This window comes from Bos indicus, chromosome 11, assembly GCF_029378745.1.
Source record: "Bos indicus isolate NIAB-ARS_2022 breed Sahiwal x Tharparkar chromosome 11, NIAB-ARS_B.indTharparkar_mat_pri_1.0, whole genome shotgun sequence".
NCBI classification, from domain to species: Eukaryota; Metazoa; Chordata; class Mammalia; order Artiodactyla; family Bovidae; genus Bos; species Bos indicus.
The window spans coordinates 21,638,376-21,661,996 of record NC_091770.1 but is presented as its reverse complement, the minus strand read 5'-3'; the positions used below and the strand labels follow the sequence as shown (position 1 = coordinate 21,661,996).

Below are 23,621 nucleotides of genomic sequence, written 5' to 3'. Positions count from 1 at the left end.
AAGAGATGGTCATTTCCCAACATCTTTTAGTCAACAGAGCAAACAACTTTGAGAATTTAGTAAACATGCAATCTTACTGTAAGCAAAGGGACTGAAAAGATAAAAATGAAGCAGTTTAGTTCATTTGACTATTATTTGATGATACTTACATGGTCTTTCATCCCATGGACAGAGAACCTGGCAGGCTACAGTCCACGGGGCTGCAAAGAGTCGGGACATGACTGGACAACTAATGTACATGTAGTTAGTTTTCCCAGTAGTTATGCACAGATGTGAGAGTTGGACCATTAAGAAGGCTGAGCACTGAAAAAATTATGCTTTGAACTGTGGTGCTGGAAAAGATTCTTGAGAGTCCCTTGGACTGCAAGGACATCAAACCAGTCAATCCTAAAGGAAATCAAAACTGAATATTAATTGGAAGGACTGATGCTGAAGCTCAAATACTTAGGCCATCTGATGTGAAGAGCCGACTCACTGGAAAAGGCCTTGATGCTTGGAAAGATTAAGGTCAGGAGGAGAAGAGGGCAACAGAGGATGAGATGGTTGGATGGCATCATCGACGCAATGGACATGGGTTTGAGCCAACTGTGAGAGATCGTGAAGGACAGGGAAGCCTGGCATGCTGCAGTCCATGGGGTCACAAAAAGTCGGATACTACTGAGCAACTGAACAATTTTATCCTTAACAGGTTTGACAAGACCTAGTTTCTCAGGGAGACTCGAGGCATTAGAGAATATTGATGGTCAGAGGGTGCGGTGCCTAAGGGTATCAGGAAAGCATTTCTGAAGCAAAACTCCCAAGTGGTACTTCGGAATGGCCATCACCAATCTACTTGATTACCGCTGTTGGAAATGCCTAGTGGGCGCTTCCCAGGTGGCGCTGGGGGTAAAGAACCTGTCTGCCAATGCAGGAGACATGAAACACAGGTTTGATCCCCGAGTCAGGACGATTCTCTGGAGAAGGGCATGGCAATCCACTCCAGTATTCGCGCCTGGAGAATTCCATGGACCGAGGAGCCTGGCGGGCTACAGTCCATGGGATCGCAAAGAGTCAACAGGACTGAGCGACTAACACAATGGGTAGTTTCCTGAGAACAGAAAATTAACCCTCCATACCCAAAAGTTTTCTTGGACAGCTAATAAGAGTTGGAGCTGGTGTCCACATACATGGGATGCAATGGTTGAAATCTGGGTCTTAAGCAGGGTGGAGCTTTGGGTTGTTCAACTATAGAGCTTCCGGATCATCACGTGTTGACATGTCAGGCGTGGGAATGGAGCTTGTCCACCCTCCACCTTTCATCCCCACCCCCCTCTCCTTTGCAAGGTTGCTTGACAGCTTGCTGGTCTCTCCCCCATCTGTGATAATCCAGATGCCTTGTGAAGGTGATCGTCAAGCACTGCTTTAGTTCTAGACTCTGCCTGTCTCCCACGCCCTCCACGCGTTCGGGGTGTTTCCCACCGCCTACCTACTCCACAGGCCACCCTGGCCGCCCTCCTGGCCCGTCCTCTTTGGCACCCCGGCAGGTCAACTCCACGGGCCCGAGTGTCGGGGGTCGGAGTCTGCACAGTTCACTTTTTTTCAGGGGCTTTCCTCAGGACACTTTGCCAGCAATACCAGAAAGTCTGTGGTATTCGGTTGTGTCCTATTTGTGGCTGCGTCTTAAAAAAAAAGTTCGAGACACTACCTGCAAATTCAAATTACTACCTGCTCAGGATGGGAGCCTAAGGAGGCGACGTCAAACTTTGTCGTTGGGGGAATGACAAGCGAATAGGCGCTCCTGTCGGCCTGTGCCCACCCACGGTCCCGGGGACAGGCGAGCTTTCCTGGCGCGGCCTGGCTGGCGGCAGCCGCAGACCGGTCCGCCACCACGGGAAGCCGCGGCCCCCTGGGCCGGTAGGGCCCGGCCACCCGCCCGCGCCGGGGAGGCGCGCGGAGCCGGAGCGCGCAAGGGGCGGGCTGCGCGCGGGGCCGGGGAGCGCTCCCTCCGGGATCGCGGCTGCGCAGTCGGGCGGGAGCCGGGAAAAGGGGAGGAGGGTGGCGGAGCCGGAGTAAGGGGAGGGGGAGGAGCGGCCAAGGCGGAAGCCATGTTGGAGTTTCACCCCGAGCTAGGGGCTGCGAGCGTCCTCCGCTCCGTGTGGGTGTGACCCGGGTTCGGCGCCGCGGCGGGCTGCGGGGGGCGGGGACGGTTAGGCCGGTGGTTGTCGTCCGCGGCGGCGGCCGCAGCGTGGAGCCGGGCAATTGTGACCGCCGGGGGGAGCCGGGGGCCGGCCGCGGCTCCCACTCTCCGTGTGGCCCCCTGAGCGCCCCCCCTCCCCTGGCTGGGAGGGAGGCGGGGGGCACCCGGGGCCCGCCATGAACCCCGGCTTCGATCTGTCCCGCCGGAACCCGCAGGAGGACTTCGAGCTGATTCAGCGTATCGGCAGCGGCACCTACGGCGACGTCTACAAGGTGAGGGCGAGGGGCCGCGCGCCGCCGAGGCCGCGGGGCGCTGACCCGCCGCGGGGAGGGTGGGGGGCGCCGGCGAGCCGGGGCGCCGGAGTCCGCCCTGCCTGTCGGCGCCGGAGAGATGTGGGGGAGGAGGCACGGCGGGCGCCCAGGGCTCCGCGGCTGTGCAGCGAACAAAGGGCCGGGCGGTTAACCCCGAGACCCCCGCGTCCTTACCTGGATCTGCCCCGGACGCGCGTTTCCCGGGAAGCGCTGATCCGCGGCGGCAGCTCTGCTCTTGACCGCGTTGAGAGGGTCTGCGCGTTTGTTGCTTTGGCAGGGGCAGTGCGACGAGCCGGATGGCAGGGGTTTGGCGTGTGTCAAACCTGCGTGCTCCGCACGGACCCGGGATATTCCGCGCTGGGTTGGCATCTGCTGCCCACCAGGCCCGGCAATGGTCATTACTCTGGGCAGTCTCAACCACCTTTCGTCTCTTAGCATCTGCAGGCCAGTTTCTTTCAATTTTCCAAGTAATGACTTTCTTTTGCAAAAGAGATCTGGTTAGGATGACTCCTTTCTCCCTTTCTTTCGAAAGAGCAACTTTTTCTCCATCTCAAATTGGATTGTGATGCCTTATTAAACTTGTTTCCGTCAGTGACACATACGATTCAACTCTCTCTTTTTTTTTTTTTAAGTGACTTGAACACTTAGGGGAGGTACTGGTTTGACAAGGTTAGAATTCAAAGTCCATTAGTAGCACAGCATTCCTGTTGTAGAGGGACCACTTCTAAATGTGGGAGATAAATCATGCTTCCTTGGCCAGCTCAACTCTTGGCCTCGCAGAGGCTGCCAAGAAGAGGACGCTCATGCCAAATGTGGCAGCAGTCTTGATTTGGTTGTGTATCTTCTTACTGGTAACTGAAGTGGAACTCCTCCTGTTTCACATAACACCTGAGGATGCGTAGAGAAACTTAAGTTTACTTTGGAAAGTTGAGTCTTAACTTTGTTTTGCCCACGTTTAAGCAGAAGATTTTTACTTTGACATGACTTGTAATGCATGTGGTAACTTAGATATTCAACACAATGCAGCCAGTATTCTGCAGGAGTCATGTTTTGTGAATGAGTCGCTTTCCCTTCCCACTTATCTCACCACTTTTCTCCATGAACAGCACGGGTGTCTTATGCATGCCTATTGTGTATAGGGGCTTCCCAGGTGGCTCAAGTGGTAAAGAACCTGCCAGCCTTTGGAGGAGACATAAGAGATGAGGGTTCAGTCCCTGGGTGGGGAAGATCCCCTGGAGTAGACAGTGGCAACCTACTCCAGTATTTTTCCCTGGAGAATATCATGAACAGAGGAGCTTGGTGGGCTACAGTCCATGGGGTCCCAAAGAGTTAGACACAACTGAAGAGACTTAGCAGGCTGGCACTGTATATACTGTGTGTCTAAGCACTTGGGTTGTAGCACTAAAAGAGGGATGGTCTTCGCAAGTCTTACTTGTGTATATTTTTTGGACAAGAACAACAGTAAACAGTCATTTAAATAACTGTCTTATTGCAATTTCCTTTTGTGCTGCAGAGAAGAGAGGATTAGGATTAGGGCTAGTAGAGCATGTACCAGGGGGGACCTCATCTCCTCAGGGGAGTCAGAGGCACTGGGGAAAGGGGATTATGCCAGATAGAAGGAGCATGATCTGGGAAGGCTTGGAGGCCCCAAGGGCAGGGTGAGGATTTGAAAGAAGGCCTGTATGGCCTGAGTAGCCAGAGAGGGAGAATGGCCCTAGATTGAGCAGGCCTCTTATTAGGTCCTCCAAGGAGGTGGGACTTCTCCCTAGGACAATGAGGAGTCATTGCTGGGTTTTAAGCAGAAGAGTGAATTTAGACTTGGATTTTTACAAGCTTTATCACTGCAGTGTGTAGGGTGGAGATGGGGGACAGAGGTGAAGAGCAGTTAGGAGGCCACTGTAAGAATAACCATTATGTTACTGTGTTTGGAATTTGTAGTGATTGTGAAAGTTGAGGTGAGTGAATCCAGGTAACTTAGAATTGGTTAAGGAAGTCTTGCTGTATTGAGATGAAAAGTAACTGAAACTTTGCTAATGTGTCAGTCTTAGGTGGCGGTGTGGACAGTAAGTGCTTTATCAGTTCTTTACAGAATAATCGGCCATGTACTTACTGTGTTTAGAAAAAACAGCTGGTAGTTAAGCCACATGCTTAAAAAAAAAAAATTCAGGCCTGTAATTTCTCAAGACATCTAAGTGCAGTACAGGTATAAGTTGATTAATTTTGTCATCTGTTTAAAATAATGATAATAGAAGCTAACATTTATAGAGTGTTACTTGCCAGGCACTGCTCTAAGACTTTGTCCTGTATTAACTTACTTAATCTTACAACAACTCATGGAGGGAGACATTGTTACTAACTCCATTTTGCAGTAGAAGAAACTAAAGCACAGGGAAGTTGCAGTAACCTGTCAAAGATGGTAAGTGGCCAAGCCAGAAGGTGAATCAGTTTGCTTTAGGGACTGCATTCTTAATTCTTAACTTAATATGTGGGCAGATCATGTATTATCCAAGTGAGGACACAGAGGCACACAACTTAGTTCAGCATTTAGCTGCAGCCGCGCTCTGAGTCAGAGAGGATCTTTAAGTAGTAGTTGGTATACCTAAGTCCTGCTGTGCAGCCAGGCCTCACTGTTTTTGTAGAGTCTGCCAAGTGGACATCAGATAATAGATGCTTGATCCCTGCCTGCCAGACTCTTCTAGTACCAGGGACCCAAAAGAGAGAAACTACGTGGTTTTTGGCATCATACCCTGGTTTGCTGAACAACCCAAAGCTTAAACTATTTGTATTTTTGTCTGTACATAATCATGTTCATGCTATAAAGATAACAGATTTTTTTTTTTGGTATTTGTTTTGCTCTTTTGATTTTCCTTGTTTATGCAAATTGTGTTAATTAGAGAGGAGTGCATTAAAGGATTTTTTTTTTCAAAAGTCAGTAGTTTGCTCCCTGATTTACCAGTGTTTAGGTGCTAAAAATGGAATGATCCGATTAAGTAAAAAAGTTAGAGGCCTGATTATGTACAGTCATTCTTAGAGGGTTGGTGTTTTAAGGGATTTTTGTTTTGAAAGCTATATCCTATGCAATGTAATAATATGCTTATTATATTTAAGGTGGTGTGTTTTGGTTAAAAAGTATTGAGCTAGGATGTGGAAGTGGAGAAGGAAATGGCAACCCACTCCAGAATTCTTGCCTAGAGAATCCTGTGGACAGAGGAGCCAGGTGGGCTGCTGTGTATGGCGTCGCACAGAGTTGAACACAACTGAAGTGACTTAGCTGCATGCATGCATTGGAAAAGGAAATGGCAACGCACTCCAGTGTTCTTGCCTGGAGAATCCCAGGGACAGAGGGGCCTGGCGGGCTGCCGTCTGTGGGGTCGCACAGAGTCGGACATGACTGAAGCGACTTAGCAGCAGCAGCAGGATGTGAAAGAGCCAGAGTTTATTAGCTCTGTAGCCTTGTAAAATCATTTAGCCTCTCAGAGCTGTTTTGGTTTGAAGGTATTATTACCATCACGTGCCCTTCTGTTTGTGGTGTTAAATGACTTATGTCAGTCAACAAGTTTTTAATTTTTTTAAGACCAAAAAAATACAGATAATACATTTCCTCTGCACTGTCTTGGGCTTCCCAGGTGATGCTAGTATTAAAGAACCCGCCTACCAATGCAGGTAGATATAAGAGACACAGGTTCGATACCTGGGTCAGAAGGATCCCTGGAGGAGGGCATGGCAACCCACTCCAATATTCTTGCCTGGAGAATCCCATGGACAGAGAGCCTGGCGGACTGCAGTCCATAGGGTTGCACAGAGGCAGACACGACTGAAGCGACTTGGCATGCACTGCACTGTCTTAAAGTACATGAACATATAATTTAAAAAGAACAGTCATAATACTTTTAAATGTCTTATAACTCTGGGTTTTATCAGATGAAGTATCTGTAGCAGGAGTTACCTAGGGACCTGTGAGTTGACAGCTAAAAGGGGCTCGTTGATTGAGCCTCAGGAGGCCCATGAAATCCTCTGAAATTAATAGACTTAACATTGTATGTTTGTGTGTTTTTCTGGAGAGATGGCTCTTGGTATTACTACGTTTTCAAAGAGGTCCATGATCCTAAGGAAGAAAAGAATGGAGAGCTGTAGGTTTGTTATTTGAAAGCAATTTCTTGGAGAGGTTAGGTAGTTATATACCATATCACGTTACCAGCATTTGTTAACATTAATGTGATTTCCATATGCATTATGCTTTTTTTCTCAGGCAGTTTTCCTGTTGAATTTGTATTTTTCCTACCGTTAGAGCCTTTGTGTCCAGATGTTTTTCTAGATTTACAGCTAGAGAAGATGCTAAAGCTGGAGATAGGGTGAGGCAAGGTGAATTTGAAGCACCGGTTTTCATGTGTTCTAAGAGAGCCTCTCAGTTGGTTCAGTGGCTTTGGCCTGGTCCCTGTGGACACTCCCAGATGCCACCAGCTTGTGCCTTCTCCTGAGTTCTAGCTCCTTGTCTCCAGCTGACCTTTTCGCAGACTACATCTTCCTCCAAAGGTGCCTCATAGCCCTCTTTTGTCAAGTGCCACGGTATGTCCCAACGCAGTTGGTAAGTCTTGAAGCCTTGGCATCATCTGTGCCTTCAGACTGGACTTCATAGGTGTTTTCCAAAGTGTGACCAGGATGCTCCAAGGAAAGCAGTCCTATGAGTTACACCAAAGACCAGGAAGTCCTGCAGTAAACAGACCTGGTAAACAGCGCTTTACCCAGCAAACTCCAGACTTCCTTAACACTGGGATTCTTCTCTGTAATTCCAACTGCTTACCCTTAGAACTAGTGTCTTGTAGAACATACTTTGGAAATGTTGATACTGATTTTATCTATGTGTGTTGGGAAGTCATTCCCTCTGGAGCAGAGGCTGTAGAGAGGCTGCGCTCCAGGGTAGCTTTCTCGTGGTGATCTGTGTAAAGAGAGTCTCTGAAAGCTGACGGGAGAAGAATTGAAGACGGGATAGTGAAATCAGGAAATTAATTTGTATGTTCAAGTGTTCATGTGTCCGAGAGGGACCAGAGGAAGTAGTCTAAAACTTCAGAAAGATAGAGTGAGATAAATTAAGGGTGAGTTTCTCACTTCAGTACTTACTTGAGATGGAAAGTGACAGTGGAACAGATTGTTGAATAATTTCTGTAGACAAACAGGTTATCACAACACATGTGATTGTGTGTTAACTTGCATGTAACTCTGCAGTCTTTCAGGCATTCCGATTAATACCCTCAGACACTCTTTCATTATAGTCAGGATTTGTAAGGACTTCTGTGGAAAAGTCAGTTAAGACATGAAGACCTTTAGCATTTAGAAAAGAACAGCTGAAAGAAAATGAAACATGAGTATCTAGGGCTATGCCCATTTTTTTTACTTTCATGGAGAACAAAGTCGAGAGGGACCAGAGGAAGTAGTCTTAAACTTCAGAAAGATAGAGTGAGATAAATTAAGGTTGAGTGTTCTCACTTCAGTACTTATGTGAGGTGGAAAGTGACAGTGGAACAGATTGTTGAATAATTTCTGTAGGCACAAACAGGTTATATGATTTTGTTAGGCTCTGATTCCCTAAAGAGGTACTTACCTCTAGAATTCGAAAGTACATCTAATTGTTTTGTATTGAGAATGAATAGTCATTCTCTCATGAGAGTCCATTTAACATTTGCCCCACATTGAATAGCTGTAATATGAAAGGAAAGGTTCTAGGGACTGTGTGTGAAATAGTGAAAAGGATAAGACTTGGTACTTTATGTACAGGGGCATAAAATGTGAGCCTACTTTAAGCTGTCATAGTTTGAGATCAAAACTGTGTTGGTTTCCCCTTTTCTAGCACATTAAATATCTTACTGGCAGAGGGATTGTTCCGACACTTGATAAAGTGGACAGCCAACCTCTCTATAGCACAGCATAGTGATTTAAGAGTAGTTTCTGGAGTCAGACTACCTGATTTCACCACCTACTAGCCAATTACCTAATCTTTCTCTCTGTTCCTCAGTTTCCTCAGTTGTAAAATGGAGATGTTTAAAAAAGTATTTGGGACAGTGTGTGTGCGTGCATGTGGGTGTGCATGTGTGTGTGTGTGCATGTGTGTGTGTTGCTTAGCCATGTCCAATTCTTTGTGACTCCCATGGACTGTAGCCCTCCAGGCTCCTCTGTCCATGGAGTTTTCCCAGGCAAGAACACTGGAGTTTGTTGCCATTTCCTCCTCCAGGGGATCATCCCAACCCAGGGATTGAACCTGGGTCTCCTGCAAGGCAAGTAGATTCTTTCAGTTCAGTTCAGTTGCTCAGTCATGTCCGACTCTTTGCGACCCCATGGACTGCAGCACGCCAGGTTTCCCTGTCTATCACCAACTCCCAGAGCCTACTCAAACTCTTGTCCATCGTGTCAGTGATGCCATCCAACCATCTCATCCTCTGTCATCCCCTTCTCCCACCTTCAATCTTTCCTAGCATCAGGGTCTTTTACAATGAGTCTGTTCTTCCATCAGGTGGCCAAAGTATTGGAGTTTCAGCTTCAGCATCAATCCTTCCAATGAATATTCAGGACTGATTTCCTTTAGGATGGACTGGTTGGATCTCCTTGCAGCCCAGGGGACTCACAAGAGTCTTCTCCAACACCACAGTTCAAAAGCAATTCTTCAGCGCTCAGCTTTCTTTATAGCCCAACTCTGACATCCATACATGACTACTGGAAAAGCCATAGCTTTGACCAGATGGACCTTTGTTGGCAAAGTAATGTCTCTGCTTTTTAATGTGCTATCTAGGTTGGTCAAGGTTGGTCATAGCTTTTCTTCCAAGGAGCAAGCATCTTTTAATTTCACGGCTGCAGTCACTGTGTGCAGTGATTTTGGAGCCCCCCAAAAATAAAGTCTCTCACTCTTTCCACTGTTTCCCCATCTATTTGCCATGAAGTGGTGGGACCAGATGCTGTGATGTTAGTTTTCTGAATGTTGAGTTTTAGGCCAGCTTTTTCACTCTCCTCTCTCACTTTCATCAAGAGGCTCTTTAGTTCTTTGCTTTCTGTCATAAGGGTGGTGTCATCTGCATATCTGAGGTTATTGATATTTCTCCTGGCAATCTTGATTCTAGCTTGTGTTTCATCCAGCCAGGCATTTCGCATGATGTACTCTGCATATAAGTTAAATAAGCAGGGTGACAATATACAGCCTTGACATACTCCTTTCCCGATTTGGAACCAGTCTGTTGTTCCATGTTCAGTTTTAGCTAGAACCCCATGAACAGAGTGAAAAGGTAGATTCTTTACTGTCTGAGCTACCAGGGAAGCCCCATTTGGGACAGGGCCTGTCACCTAATACTCAGTAATGGTTCATTGTCAGTCATAATATTTATTATCGTATATTGCTATTTCTCCTGCTGCTGTCTTCCTAACCTACTCTGCTCCTCCTGCTGCTGCCTTAGTGGTTTTGCACTTGCTGTCTGTGCTTGAAAATTCCCCTCCCCTAATGTCTGTAGGTTTGCCTTTTCATTTCCCTCAGGTGTCAGCTCAAATGTCACCTTTTAATGTGCATGTTCCTTACGATCCTATAAGAAACAACTCCTCCGCACTTCTGTCTTTACCCGAAATGTGTCCAGATTTTGTAGGACCTGAACTTTATACAGTAATTTGGGTACCCTCAGTGAGAAAACAAATACATTAGAATAAAATGTTTGGTGTGAAAGTGAGTACTTAGAATTAGAAAAGGTGTCCCAGCAAATACTGTAACCTTAGAGGCAGGTCCCTCTCTTCTGAGGGCTCGTCAGGCATTTAAGCAGAGATGCTGGGTGGCGCTTCCGGATGCCACCCACCCTGCCTCTCCTCCCCAGCGGCACCCTCCATGTCCCAGTAGCTCTCAGCACTCTCAGAGGCCCAGGAGAGTGAGGGGGCCTGAACTTTTAAGTTTTATTAGCTTTATAAAAAAATTCAGCTCTGCTTCTTACTCTCCCTAATTCTCACTGTGGCATGTGTCACCTTATATTTATTTGCTTATTGCCCTCCTCTCCGCACTAGGGTGTAAGCCCAAGAAGCTGGTGGTTTAGTTTTGTCCATGGCTGTATCCCCAGAACGTAGAAAAGTGCCTAACACGTATTAGACTCACAGTAAATATTTGTGGAATGAATGAATGAACCGGCATGAGAGAAACCATGTGCTACTACCTAAGTTTAGAGGAAGGAGAACATTATTTCCGGTTTGGAGAAATCACAGCAGGTTTTATAGTGGAGATGATATCAGGCTTGACCTATAGTTGTGGCCACAGTGGGTACAGACTGAATTAAACATTATGGATTATTATTAGGACCAAGGTAAATCAATAGGCTTAATGTATCTTCTGCATAATAAGCAGTGTTCATAGCTTACATGGATGTAAGAATACTCTTGTCATTTTAAACTAAAGACATTTAGTAACTAGTAAAAAAAAATACATGTAGCTGTTACATACTGGTTTTCGTGTTTTGAAAATATGATTAAGTTGGACTTCAAATCAGGAAGAGGACTTTGTTCACCAGTACCAAAAGGCCTTAGATTTGAGAGATAAGTTCATGTTTGTTTTAGCTTTGTTTTTACAGGGTTTTTTTTTGGTGGAGATGCGGCTGGAAGATGCCATGTTTCATTTCCAGCTGCCTTGACCTGAGGTTATAGGTTTGGATTCTTCATGTGACAGTGTATTGCCTCCTTTAAACCTTAAAATCTGTTGAAAAAATTTTAGATGTGACCGTAAATTTAGGTACGTCCAAATAAGACATTTATTTAGTTTGTTTAAAGTCGTCTTAAAAACTTGAGATGGTAAGAAAGTTCTTCCTGTATAAATCATCCACCTTCTGTTCCTTCATTACCTATAAAATGGAAACTTCTTAAGAAAAATTGAAGTACAGTTTCTGTGGAATATATAAATTACAATGTAGTGATCCACAATATAGAAAGATTATGTGCTGCCGATAGTTTAAATCTCACCTTTGAGACATTGTCCTTTTTGCCTTCTGGCCCCTTAGGAAGAGAAAGTTGAGATTGGAGGAGACAGGGAGAGAGGAAGGAATGGTAGGTGCTTTCCAGGTGAGGAGGGACTGTATATCTATAGGAGTAAAGGTTTAGAGACTAAAAGGGAGGATTGACTAACATGGAAGACCCGTGTGCAGGAGCATGGAGAAGGAGAATTTGCTAGGTGGGGCAGGACCAATTTACTAACTTGGAAGCCAGGTAAAATCGGAGTGACAGGCTGTGGGGAGCACTAACGGCTTTTGTGCAGGATGTAATAATGTTGATGAGTGCCCAGGGTTATTCTGGCAATTTTATTCTGATGAGAATGGATCAGAGAGGAAGGGCAGAAATACCTATGAAAGAATCTGCTTTAGAATCCTTATGTACTCTTAAAAATAGTTGATAATACCAGAGTTGTTTATGTTAATTGTATCTATTGCAATTGACTATATTAGCAATTATACCTGAGAGGTTTTTTAATTTTTTGAAAAAAACAATAAACTTATAACATGTCAACATAAATTGACATTTTCATGAAAAATTTTTTTCAAAATAAAAAATTTAGTGAAGGGAGCAGCATTGTTATACATTTTGCAAATCTTTTTAATATTTTGTTAAATAGAAGGCAGCAGATTCTCATTGTTCTTTCATTCAGCCTGCTGCTGCTGCCACTAAGTCGCTTTAGTCGTGTCCGACTCTGTGCGACCCCATAGACGGCAGCCCATCAGGCTCCCCCATCCCTGGGATTCTCCAGGCAAGAATACAGGGGTGGGTTGCCATGTCCTTCTCCAGTGCGTGCATGCATGCATGCTAAGTCGCTTCAGTAGCGTCCGACTCTGCGACCCTATGGACAGCAGCCCTCCAGGTTCCTCTGTCCACAGGATTCTCTAGGCAGTAATACGGAGTGGGTTGCCATTCCCTTCTCTCTCATTCAGCCTATTGGGATACTTTTTTTTGGTTGACATGTAAAGGAAATCTGGTCTCTGGCACATATTTTTTTGGAAAAGGAGAATATTTTTTAATAGCCTTTTCAGATAATTATGGGTATTTTCCTCTGATATTTCTCTACAACTTGACAGTTAAAAATTAGTTATAAAGTAGAATCTAAGACCTACCATTATGGTAAAACACTTAATTGTTAGTCTCTCTTGAATTTTAAACATCATTTTTACCCATGTATGATTTTTTTTTAACAGCATGCATTGTTCACTCAAAAATATAGATCCACGACATTATCCAGACCTTCCCAAGGTTGCCACCTTTCATTACACAGTACCACAAATCATCACTCATCTCATCAGAAAAGTCTTAAAGTATCAATGGTAGATACAAGTTTTCCAAGACTCAAGTTTCTATTTAAAAGTGCTAAATGCATCCCCTGCAACAAACTGTTGGTTTTTTCATTGAACTGACAAATTCATTTCGTTCATGTTCAAGAAAATGTCAGATATCTAAACATGAATAATCACAGGTAAGTCAGTTGGTCTTTGAAGTAAAAACAGTGTACTGTGGAAAAAGTGGCTAGTTCAGGTTGCAGCTCAATCCCCAGTGCTGTTCTTTGAGATGATAACCAGTGTACTTGGAATGTGGAAGTGTTTTATGCATTTTCTCAAATAGAATATTAAAATAATAAGTGTTTAAGGGTGAAGATTTAATAATACTGATGCTTCCACAAGGGCATTCTTAAGTGAAACTGGTCTGTTTTTTCCCAGTGAGTGCGCGGCAGTGAAGAATACAGTTACTGCTGTACGTTGTGGGGCTGCTGCCTTGATTTGTGCTAAGGCACGGTAGTTTGGGCTTCCCTCGTGGCTCAGATGGTAAAGAATCCTCCTGCAATGCCTGGGTCGGGAAGATCCTCTAGAGAAGGAATGGCAACCCACGCCAGTATTCTTGCCTAGAGAATTCCATGGACAGAGGAGCCTGGCGGGCTACAGTCGGTGGGATCATCAAGAGTCGGACAAGACTGAACAACTAACACTTCACCCGCAGTTTTACCATCACTGCTTTTGTACTGTTGGTACAAATGTCAGCACAGAGAAAGGGGGCCAATAGCGTTTCAGTATTATTATGAAAATGGTTTTGACTTTTCAGACTCTCAGAAAGAGCTCCCAGGGACCTCCAGGGATTCACAGAACTGTGCTAGAGGGTTATATAGAGATCTAAGAGGAAGGTCAATGGGAATGGGTCAGACAAGGCAAACAGAAGTGAAGAATGGAAAGGAAGAACAGATAGATGAAAAGCATCTTGGAGAGAAATTTGACAGGGCTTTGTGGAGAAGTACAGGGATGGAGAGAGACGATTCAGAGAGGACTTAATTTTAAGCCTCATTGAGGAGACTGTAATAGGTGCTTTATAAATGCTTGTTTAAATCAGTTAGTGGGAGAATGGCATCAGTTACAGAGACAGTGAAGTTGAGAAGGGGAGCTCTGACAGTTTGAATACTCTATTAGAAAATAGGTATCCGTGAGGTTTTTTTGCCCCTCCTTATTTTCTGGCTGTGGTTACTCTATAAAGAAACAGGAATAATAAAGACTTCCCTTCATTTTTCTGTGCAGAATAACAATTGTTTAGCAGTGTCTTAGGATAAATGAGGCTGATAAGGGCCAGAACCTTTCTCCCAGCTTACTAAGGGATTAACAGGAGGAGATGAAAAATGTGTCCTATTGAAGAAAAATGCTGCAGATTTGGAGGATAATTGATATAAGGAATTAGTGAATGGAACAGTAGAATATGAGCTAGATATTTTTATTCTGGCATAAATTTGAAAAGTTTTTTGTATTCTGATTATAATGTACCTTTTTTAAAAGAAAAAAATAGACAATAAGAAAACTCTGAGAAAATTAAAATGATTGATAGGCTTACTCCCAAGAGGTGAATATTCTTAGTATTTTGATGTTTCTTTGTAGACAGATATTTTACAAAACTTGTATGCAGTTGTGTATTTTTAAAATTAATTATGGCTTACTTAGAGTGAAATGCTTAGACCTTAAATGTTTCAATTAGAGGAGTTTTGACATATATAGTTCTGCAACCCATGCCTTTATTAAGGTAGACGGTTTCCTTAACCTCAGAAAATTCTCTTGTGTCCCTTCTCAGTCATGCAGCACTGCCCCCCTCAACCATTCCACTCCTGTTCTAATTTCTATCACTATGAAAGCTCTTCTAGAATGTGATATAAGTGAATCCCAAATGGATTACCTTGGCACCTTTGACAAAAATCAGTTGACAGTACGTGTGGTATTCGGCACTTTGTCTTGTCCCATTGAGCTTTTTGGCTATATTTTCAACAATACCTCAGTCTTGCTTGTGCATATGTGCATTCTCCAGGCAAGAATACTGGAGTGGGTTGCCATGCACTACTCCTGGAGAATCTTCCCCATCCAGGGATTGAGCCCAGGTCTCACGTATCTCCCGCATTGCAAGTGGATTCTTTACCTGTTGAGCCACCTGGGGGTTTTCTGTGGCTTTATAGAAAGTCTTGAAAACAAGTAGTGAGATCTTCCCAGATGATGCTAGTGGTAAAGAACCTGCCTGCCAGTGCTAGACATGAAAGAGATGCGTGTTTGATCCCTGGGTCCAGAAGATCCCCTGGAGGAGGGCATGGCAATCCACTCCAGTATTCTTGCCTGGAGAATCCCATGGACGGAGGAGCCTGGAGGGGTACAGTCCATAACGTCTCAAAGAGTTGGACATGACTAAAGCAACTTAGCATGCACTCACACAGTAAGTCCTTCAACTTTATCCCCGCCTTTCAAAATTGTTTTATGTATTCTAGGTCCTTTATTTTTACCATGCAGATTTTAGAGTCAGCATTTCAATGATATGAAAAAGGCTTCTGAGATTTTAACTTTTTATTTTGAAGTGATTAAAAACTCACAGGAAGTGGCAAAAAAAAAAAAAAAAAGGACAAAGAGATCACGTGAACCCAACCCCCAGCTTCCCCCAGCGTTGATACTTTGCCCAACTATAGTGCATTATCAAAACCAGGAAGATTGATTGATACAATGCAGTTAACTGGACCTTAGTAAATTTCACCCCTTTTTGCATGCACTCATATTTTCATATCTGTGTGTATAATTCTGTGACATTTTATCCCATATGTAACCTACTGGATTTTATTGGGATTACGTGGAATCTGCAGTTCATTTTGTGGAAAATTGAGATCTTAACAATACTGAGCCCTGTGATCTGTGAATATGGTATCTCTCTCCATTTATTTAGCTCTCCTTTAGCTTATTAATGTTTGCCTTTTCTTCTTATTTATAAATTTCATCATTTGCTTTCTCTACTAATATAGTAAAAGATAGCTATTATGAAGTATTTCTTCATAGTGGTACAGTATTTGTAATGTGAGCCACAGTTTCAGTTTTTATTAAAATCTTCACTGTACTAGTGGTGTCTGACTTCCTTTGATTTAACCTTGAACATTTTTAGCCCTGAGCATATGGACTCTTATTAAAATTGGCAAAATGAAAACAGGGGAAATGAATTTAAAAAGCTGTCCACTTCAACTATATTATCTAAAGATTAAAACAAAGTCCTTAGAGCCTTATATATGAGATGAATTGGTACATATTTTGCAAAATTAATATTTTGTGCTTATTAAAGGAAAATAAAAGTTTGCTTCATCCTTAAGAGAAAAACAAACAACATTGTGCTTGATTGGTTTAGAAAATCCTAGAGAATTCTTTCAGATCTTGAGGAGCTTATAATCTGATTAAGGAAACAAATTATGACTAAAATGTATATGTGCTGCCAAAGCAAGTGCAAAATTATGCCTAAAATGGAGCATCTAAGGAACATTTCTAAGGCGGTATTTGAACAATTAAAAGAGCAATAACATGTTTTAAATACTATAGAAAATTCAATTTAAGGGAAAGGTGAGTTGGCACTAATTTAGTAAGGACTTCCAGGAAGAATGAATCTGACCTGGGAGTCAAAGAAATAATTAAGTTTTCATTTTTAGAGAGAAAACTTTTCATTTGTGAGTGAAGCCATTCCAAAGGAGTAGGTATGTATAAACATAAAACTGTGGGACCTAAGTGAGCAAAGAGGTAATAGACATTCTGACTAAAGTGAGCGTTCATATTTTGAGATGTGATAGATAATGTTTCAGATATCCAAGATAAAGACAAATAAATGCTCGGAAAACGTGCTACTCATTTGAACTACAGTATATTTTCCAAATTCGTAGAGCCAGTCTTGTCTTTCTGACCGTCTTAGGTCACTCTTGGATGAGTTTTATTTCCTCCCTTTTCCCTCTGTTGGGCTAAAAGTTATTTTTATACATTTTATTTTTATACTTCTGGTTTAAAATTTCAACCATAATAAGGTGGATAATAAGGTTAATGCATCTTTATTCTCTTTCTGGTCAGTGCATGGACTTGAGAATGATTCGACTCAATTGCCACCTTTCTGCTCTGTGTTGTCTGTTAGTTTGGTTCTACACTGCTTTTTTTGTCTCCCAGATGAGTGTTTACTATCATTGCTTTATACATACAGTGCTATTTTACGTTCAACCATATGGTTTTCAGTTTCTTTGCTCACTATTGTTTCTTGGCAACTTACTGTGTCACTCTGGCTTCAGTTTTCTTCTTCCTGTTTAGCATTATTTGGTAGATTATTATTCCTCCCTCCCCCTCTCCCTTCGACTGTGTAAAGTTAAAACTCAGTCTCTTTTTTTCAATAAATATCTCTACTTTTGTCTTAACTTTTATAATGTAGTGTAGTATAACTAAGTTAACAATTACTTTCTCTCGGAACTCTGAAGATATTCTATTGTTGATGATAGGAAGTCTGTTGTCAATTTGTTGTTCCTTGTAGCTTGCTAATCAGTGTTTTCTTTCTAATTGATTTTAAGATTTTTTTTCTTTGACTCTGGTGTTACATTGATGTTTCTAGATGTGGATTTAAATAAAAATATTTGTTTCATCAGTTCTGGAAAAGTCTAAGCTGGCATATCTTTGACGATTATCTTTTCCTATCGTTTTTTTCTTTAGAACTATTGTGTACTTTTCTTTGTATTTCATCATGTTGCATAACATCATGATTTTTCAGCTCTGTATTCTGTCTTACAGTATGGTTCATACCTTCAGTATCTTCCATTGTGTCTGTGTCTCATCAGCTATTCAGAATTTCTGTTGCCTTTAAAAAAAATTATTTGAACTCACAGGAAAATTAGAAGAATAATACAAAAAACTCTCATATACCCTTATGCAGATTCACCAGTGGTTAACACTTGGCCACATTTGCGTTGTCATTTTTTTCCCTCTCTTTCTGTCTCTAGATGTATATATATGTATGCACACATATTACTGGGTTGGCCAAAAAAAAAGTTCATTTGGGTTCTTCCATAGCATCCTAAGGAAATACCTGAACGAACGTTTTGGCTAACCCAGTATTTTTCTGGGAAGCATTTGAGAGTAAATTATAAGCATCATGCTCCTTTATGTATATACAAATCACATTGTTTCTCAAATATTTTTCACTTAAATGAAACCGCAGAGTCAGACTTTCAATATAATACTACTATCTGATCTGTAGACCTTATTCAGATTTCTCCAGTGGTCTTAATAATGTCCATAAGAGCATTTTGCCTGCTAGTTTAGAAACTGACACAGGATTATTCATTGCTTTTAGTTTTCAAGACTTTTCAGTCTCTCTTCATCTAGAATAGTTTTTTAGCCTTTCTTTGTTATCCTAGACACTGACATTTCTGAAGAGTGTGTGTCATGTATTTTGTAGAATGTCCTTCATTTTTGGAGTGTCTGGTGTTTCCTTTTGGTTAAATTCGGGTTACACATTTTGGGCAGAAGAGTGTGTAAGTGATGATGTGTACTCAGTGAATCGTATCAGGAGGCACATGATGTTGATTTGTCCCTTTATTAATGTTAGTTTTGATCACTTGATTAACAAGGGTCTGCCAGATTTCACCACTACAGAGTTAACTTTTTTCTTTTTGTAGTTAATAAGTAATTTGTGGGGAGATACTGTGAGACTGTATAATACCTCCTTTTTCATCTAACTTACATCCATTAGTTTTAGCTTCCAGTGATGATTCTTACTCAAGTTATTACTATGATGGTTGCAAAATAGTGGTGTTCTAGCTCCATTAATTTTTTCTGTATTTATTGGTTGACATTCTGTCGTGATGAAGAGCTTTTGCTGTGCTTAGTCTCTTAGTCATGTCCAACTCTTTGCAACTCCATGGACTGTAGCCCACCAGGCTCCTCTGTCCGTTTACTTCTCCATTTATTTATTTTTGGACTTAAAGATTCTTATTTATTGAGTTCTAAGTAATCACTATCACTTATTTTAATGGCCAAACTATTTAAGCCTTGGTTATTTAGATTCTGTCTTAGTCAGCTCCAGCTGCAAAAACAAAATACCGTAGACTGGATGGCTTAAACAACAGAAATTACTTTGTCACGGTTCTGAAGACTAGAGGGCTAGGCTCAAGGTGTGCCAGCACAGTTGGTTTCTGGTGGGGGCTCTGTTCCTGGTTTGTGGAGGGCCCTCATCTGCTGTCTTACAGTGTGCTTATGGCAGAGACGCAGTGAAGCTCTCTTGTATCTCTTCTTCTAAGGGCACTGGTGCCGTGTGAGGGCCCCCAGCCTCATTACCTCATCCTCATCTAAACCTAATATCTGCCCAAGGCCCTGTCTCCAGACACCATCATATGGAGATGAGGGTTTCAGCATATGAACTGGGGGGAGGTGGGGGACACAGTTCAGTCCATAGCAGATTCACTTCCTTTAATAATTACATTTCGAGAAGCTCTGTTTTATTATTTTTTTCAAGTCTGTATATTTTTTGCATAGTTTCTTGTTCTTAGGGTTTTGACCCCTTCTTATAACTTTGATTATCTTAACATACTTACTAATGTTTGTTATTCAGATTACTATCCTGTCTTTTCAAATTCGGGGTGGAGGGAATGTTGATCTTTCTGTGTTTTGGTTTGTTGTGTTTGTTGATTCTCCCTTGTGGTAGATTTTTATTTTAATTTTTAATTCATCTGAAATTTATGTGAAAATCTTTTGTGGCTCAAGTTATATGGGAATGTGCTTCCAAAACAGTTTTGCTTTCACTCCTACTGGGAACCTCATGAGTCTCATTGGTCTGGAACTAACCTTTATGTTAAATGCTCAGTTTGGAATTTCTCATACATTATGTGTAATGCAGATTTGAACCCCAGACCCAAATGAGTAGCACACTCTTGGTTTTGAATTCTGAAGGGGCTTTTTTCTTTCCTCCCTGCGGTAAACATCGTGGACAGAGATTTTTGTGTGGACATAACTTTTCAACTGTTTGGGGTAAATACCAAGGAGCGTAATTGCTGAATTGTGTGGTGAGACTATGTTTAGCTTTGTGGAAAAACTGCCGAACTTGCTCCCAGAGCGACTGTACCATTTTGTATTCCCAGCAGCAATGAGTCCTGTTCCTGTCGCTCCACAGCCTCGCCAGCATTTGCTGGTGTCTGTCTTTTGGATTTGGCTATCTTCGTAGGTCTGTAGTGGTTATCTTATTTAATTTGCAGTTCCCGGGGACATTGATCATCTTTTCACGTGCTTGTTTGTCATCTGTGTATCTTGTTTGGTGAGGTGTCTGTTCAGGTCTTTTTGTCTTTTTAAAAATTGGATTGTTTGTCTTCTAACAGTTTTAAGAATTCTTTGTATATTGTAGGTACAAGCCCTATATCAGATATATGTATTGCAGTTATTTTCTCCCATCTGTGGCTTGTCTTTTCATTCTCTTAACAGTGTCTTTAGCAGAGCAGAAGTTCTTAATTTAGTGAAGTCCAGCTTGTTGATTATTTCATTGATCATGCCTTTGGTGTTATTTAAAAACCCATTGCCAAACCCAGACCATGGTCACCTAGATTTTCTCTTCCAGAACTTCTTTAGTTTTGCATTTGACATTTAGGTCTATGATCTATTTGAAATAGTTAATTTTTGTGAGAGATGTTAAGATCTGTGTCTAGATTTTTTTTTTTTTTTTTTTTTGGCATGTGGATGTCCAGTTGTTTGAATACCTTTTGTTGAAAAGATCATCCTTTTTCCATCTAATTACCATAATTTCTTTGACAAAGGTCACTTGACTGTATCTGTATGGGTCTATTTTGGGGTTCTTGTATTAGCTTACTAGGGATGTCAAAATAGAGTATCATAGACTGGGTGGCTTGAACAACAGAAACTTATTTTCTTGGAGTTCCTACTAGCTCTGGAGGCTAGAAGTTCTGAGATCAAGGATTTTTAGCAGAGTTAGTTTCTTCTAAGGCCTTTCTCCTTGTCTTACGTAAATGACTGTCTTCTCCAGGTGTCTTTAGGTGGTCTTCCCCGTAACTGTCTGTGTTCACACAGGGGTAGTTTGAGATTATTAAAGAGTGGTATGCAGTACTTTGGAGTCAGATGTAGCATAGAACTGGGTTTCCCAGGTGGCACTAGCGGTAAGGAACCTGCCTGCCAGTGCAGGAGACATAAGAGAGACAAGTTCGATCCCTGGGTCGGGAAGATCCCCTGGAGGAGGGCACAGCAACCCACTCCGGTATTCTTGCCTAGAGAATCCTGTGGACAGAGGAGCCTGGTGGGCTGCAGTCCATCGTGTTGCAAAGAGTCAGACACGACTGAAGCGACCTAGCATGCACCACACATATAGCATACAACTAGGGGAAGTAAGACTGGGAGTTCATTGAATCCAGTTAGGAGAATGTACTTGCTGTCTGTAGAGTTGTTTTCTGGAGTGTTTAGAGTGGTTGGAAAAATATCCTGTTTATAAGTGATTCAGAAAATAAGAGAAGATGGTGACATCTTTCGTAGTCTTTTGTTGAGGAGTTTGATCCTGTTACTTCCTCCTAGCGCCATATCATTTATATCCTTCTCTAAATGTGTTCCCCAGGGGTACTTACTGAGCATCTCTGCTGAACCCTGTACCACGGCTATGCGGAAGATGTGAGCCCTCTTCTCAGGGAGGTGGCAGGGTAGATATGGGCGTGTGTGTGGGTACACGCTCAGTTGTGTCAAACTCTTTGTGACCCCATGGACTGTAGCCTGCCTGGACCCTCTGTCCATGGCATTTTCCAGGCAAGAGTTCTGGAGTGGTTTACCATTTCTTACCCCAGGGTATCGATGTACTATGTAATTTAATTCCAGCATTAACATTGAGCATTTTTTTATTTGTATTGAATTATGTGATTCTTGATAGACTTACAGAAGATCAGAAAACGGTTGTAACTTTCTAGAAGAAACAGACTGAAAGTTGGTCTCTAAAATGTGCTTAGATTTAATAGGTGAAGTGGAACAACATTGCAGTTGAAATGAATATTGGAAAATGAAGACGATTGAGGGTGGGGGATAAGCAAGAAGGGATCATCCAGGAAATAGGTCAGATTGCATCAAATGAGAATAGTGGAGAATATTGGATATTAATGACAGCAGTAATTAAATAATAGCAAATAGCATTTATGGAGTACTCACCAAGTCCTAGGCATGGTTCTGTGCGAACAGTCCAAGAATGAATGATAATAATGTGAATTAGATTAAGGACATGGGAAGTTTGGAGCATAGGTGGCCTGAAGAGATGGGAAACTTGAATAAAGTAAGCTGTATAGTTGGAGTTTGGACAGATCGATTGAGATAATCAATTTAAGTGGAAATGTGTTGTCTCATCTCCTTCCCCTTCCCTCCCTGCTAGTGGTCGACTAGCAGAACTGAAGGGATCGGGGGGAGATACAGTAAAGAAAGAAAAAGTGAATGTGCCAATGAGATTTCTTCAGATTTCTTATGGGAACCAAGAGAAGGGACATCTTTTGCTTAGAGGTTTCAAATAAAGAAGAGCTCTCATCTAACTTCCTCCTCACTTTTAAAAAATGTTCAAAGGATTCAAGATTCGTGGTTTCAATCTTTTTTTTGAGGTGTCACATTTGAGTGAGTGAGTGAAATATGCCCTGAAAGACCTGTGCCGTAATATACATGTGTGTGAAAGTTATGGTATTTAGGAAAAGGTTTGGTGTTACAAGTTACTGAATATGTTCTAGTCGAAACAGCTAAGACTAATGGAAAGATAGTGAGATATGACCCACCATTGTTGTAATCAAAGTTTTCTTTCAACACCTGTGCATCCTTGAAATCCTTTTTTGGATTCCTGTTTTCCTTCCGGTACCTCAGGAGTTGGTGACTTTGATCTCCCAGTGTCCCTACACAGGAGGCTTCACACTGCTCTCCCACCACAGCATCCTTAAGGTCACGGAGTCAGTGAGAGGTAGAGGACATTGAGGCGCCAGTGATAGGAGACTCAGGTGGACAGTCGCTTTATGAAAACTTGTTCTGCTTTCCTTTCTCTGTTTCTTGCTGCGTTTGTCCCCGCCCCTGCTCCTCCGCCTTTTCTCCCTTTAATGAAACCTCAAACCCCAAACCTTCAAAGAGGGTTGAGTAGAGACTATAAAGCCTTCTACAGAAACAGGCCACACGCAGAGCTGTTTACTTTTTGTGTGCCGTTCAACTTGAACAGTCATAGGTCAGCCAGCCATTGTCATTTTTATTTCATAATCATTATGTTGACATTTTTCTTTGGGGGTCTTGTGTTTCTAGTCAGTGCTTTGATGTTCATCTGCTTCACTACTGGAGTCTGCTAATCACATATGATGTTTTCATTTGGAATGTTGAGGTTTTTTTGTTGTTTTTTTTCCTAAAGTAAACTGTGGTTACATGAGGCTTGACAGACTTTTTTCTTTCAAAAAACCAAAATTGAAGGTTACTGTTAATTACTGGGCAGAGTTGCTATTTTTACAGTAGGTTTGTATTGAGATTTCCTTGGCTGTTTCTATCATGTTATAGTATTTGGATTAAATTTTAAAGAACATTTCTGTAATAATATAACCTGTATTGTTTTATAATAAGTGATCATATAAAAGGTATGAAATTTAAATCTGTGTTTTATAATACTTTAGACAAAGTATTCTAAAAATATAATTTAACTTATTTTGGTGGGTTTTAGAAAACTCTGGAAACCGAACTTATTTTATATGGCCGCAAAAGGGTCTAGTTTTTTTTTTTAGCAGCATTGTTTGTAAAAGTTATTCATTTACCTGATATGATCAGCTGTTTTAGAAGATAAATACGTTTTTGTTTATCTGGACAAGGCTTAAA

At 42.1% G+C, this 23,621-nt stretch overlaps 1 protein-coding gene across 4 annotated transcripts in view; it reads left to right on the top strand.

Moving 5' to 3' along the window:
* The first annotated feature begins 2,074 nt into the window (after nucleotides 1–2,074).
* Nucleotides 2,075–23,621, top strand: part of MAP4K3 (mitogen-activated protein kinase kinase kinase kinase 3) — a 183,149-nt gene continuing 161,602 nt past the window's right edge. For 3 of the 4 annotated variants that reach the window (XM_019970040.2, XM_070798535.1, XM_070798534.1), the window contains exon 1: nucleotides 2,075–2,448. In XM_019970040.2, coding sequence (XP_019825599.2) covers nucleotides 2,353–2,448 — 96 coding nt within the window. In that variant the 5' untranslated portion in view covers nucleotides 2,075–2,352. The remainder of the gene's footprint in view (nucleotides 2,449–23,621) is intronic. The other variant, XM_019970041.2, reaches the window with a different exon arrangement.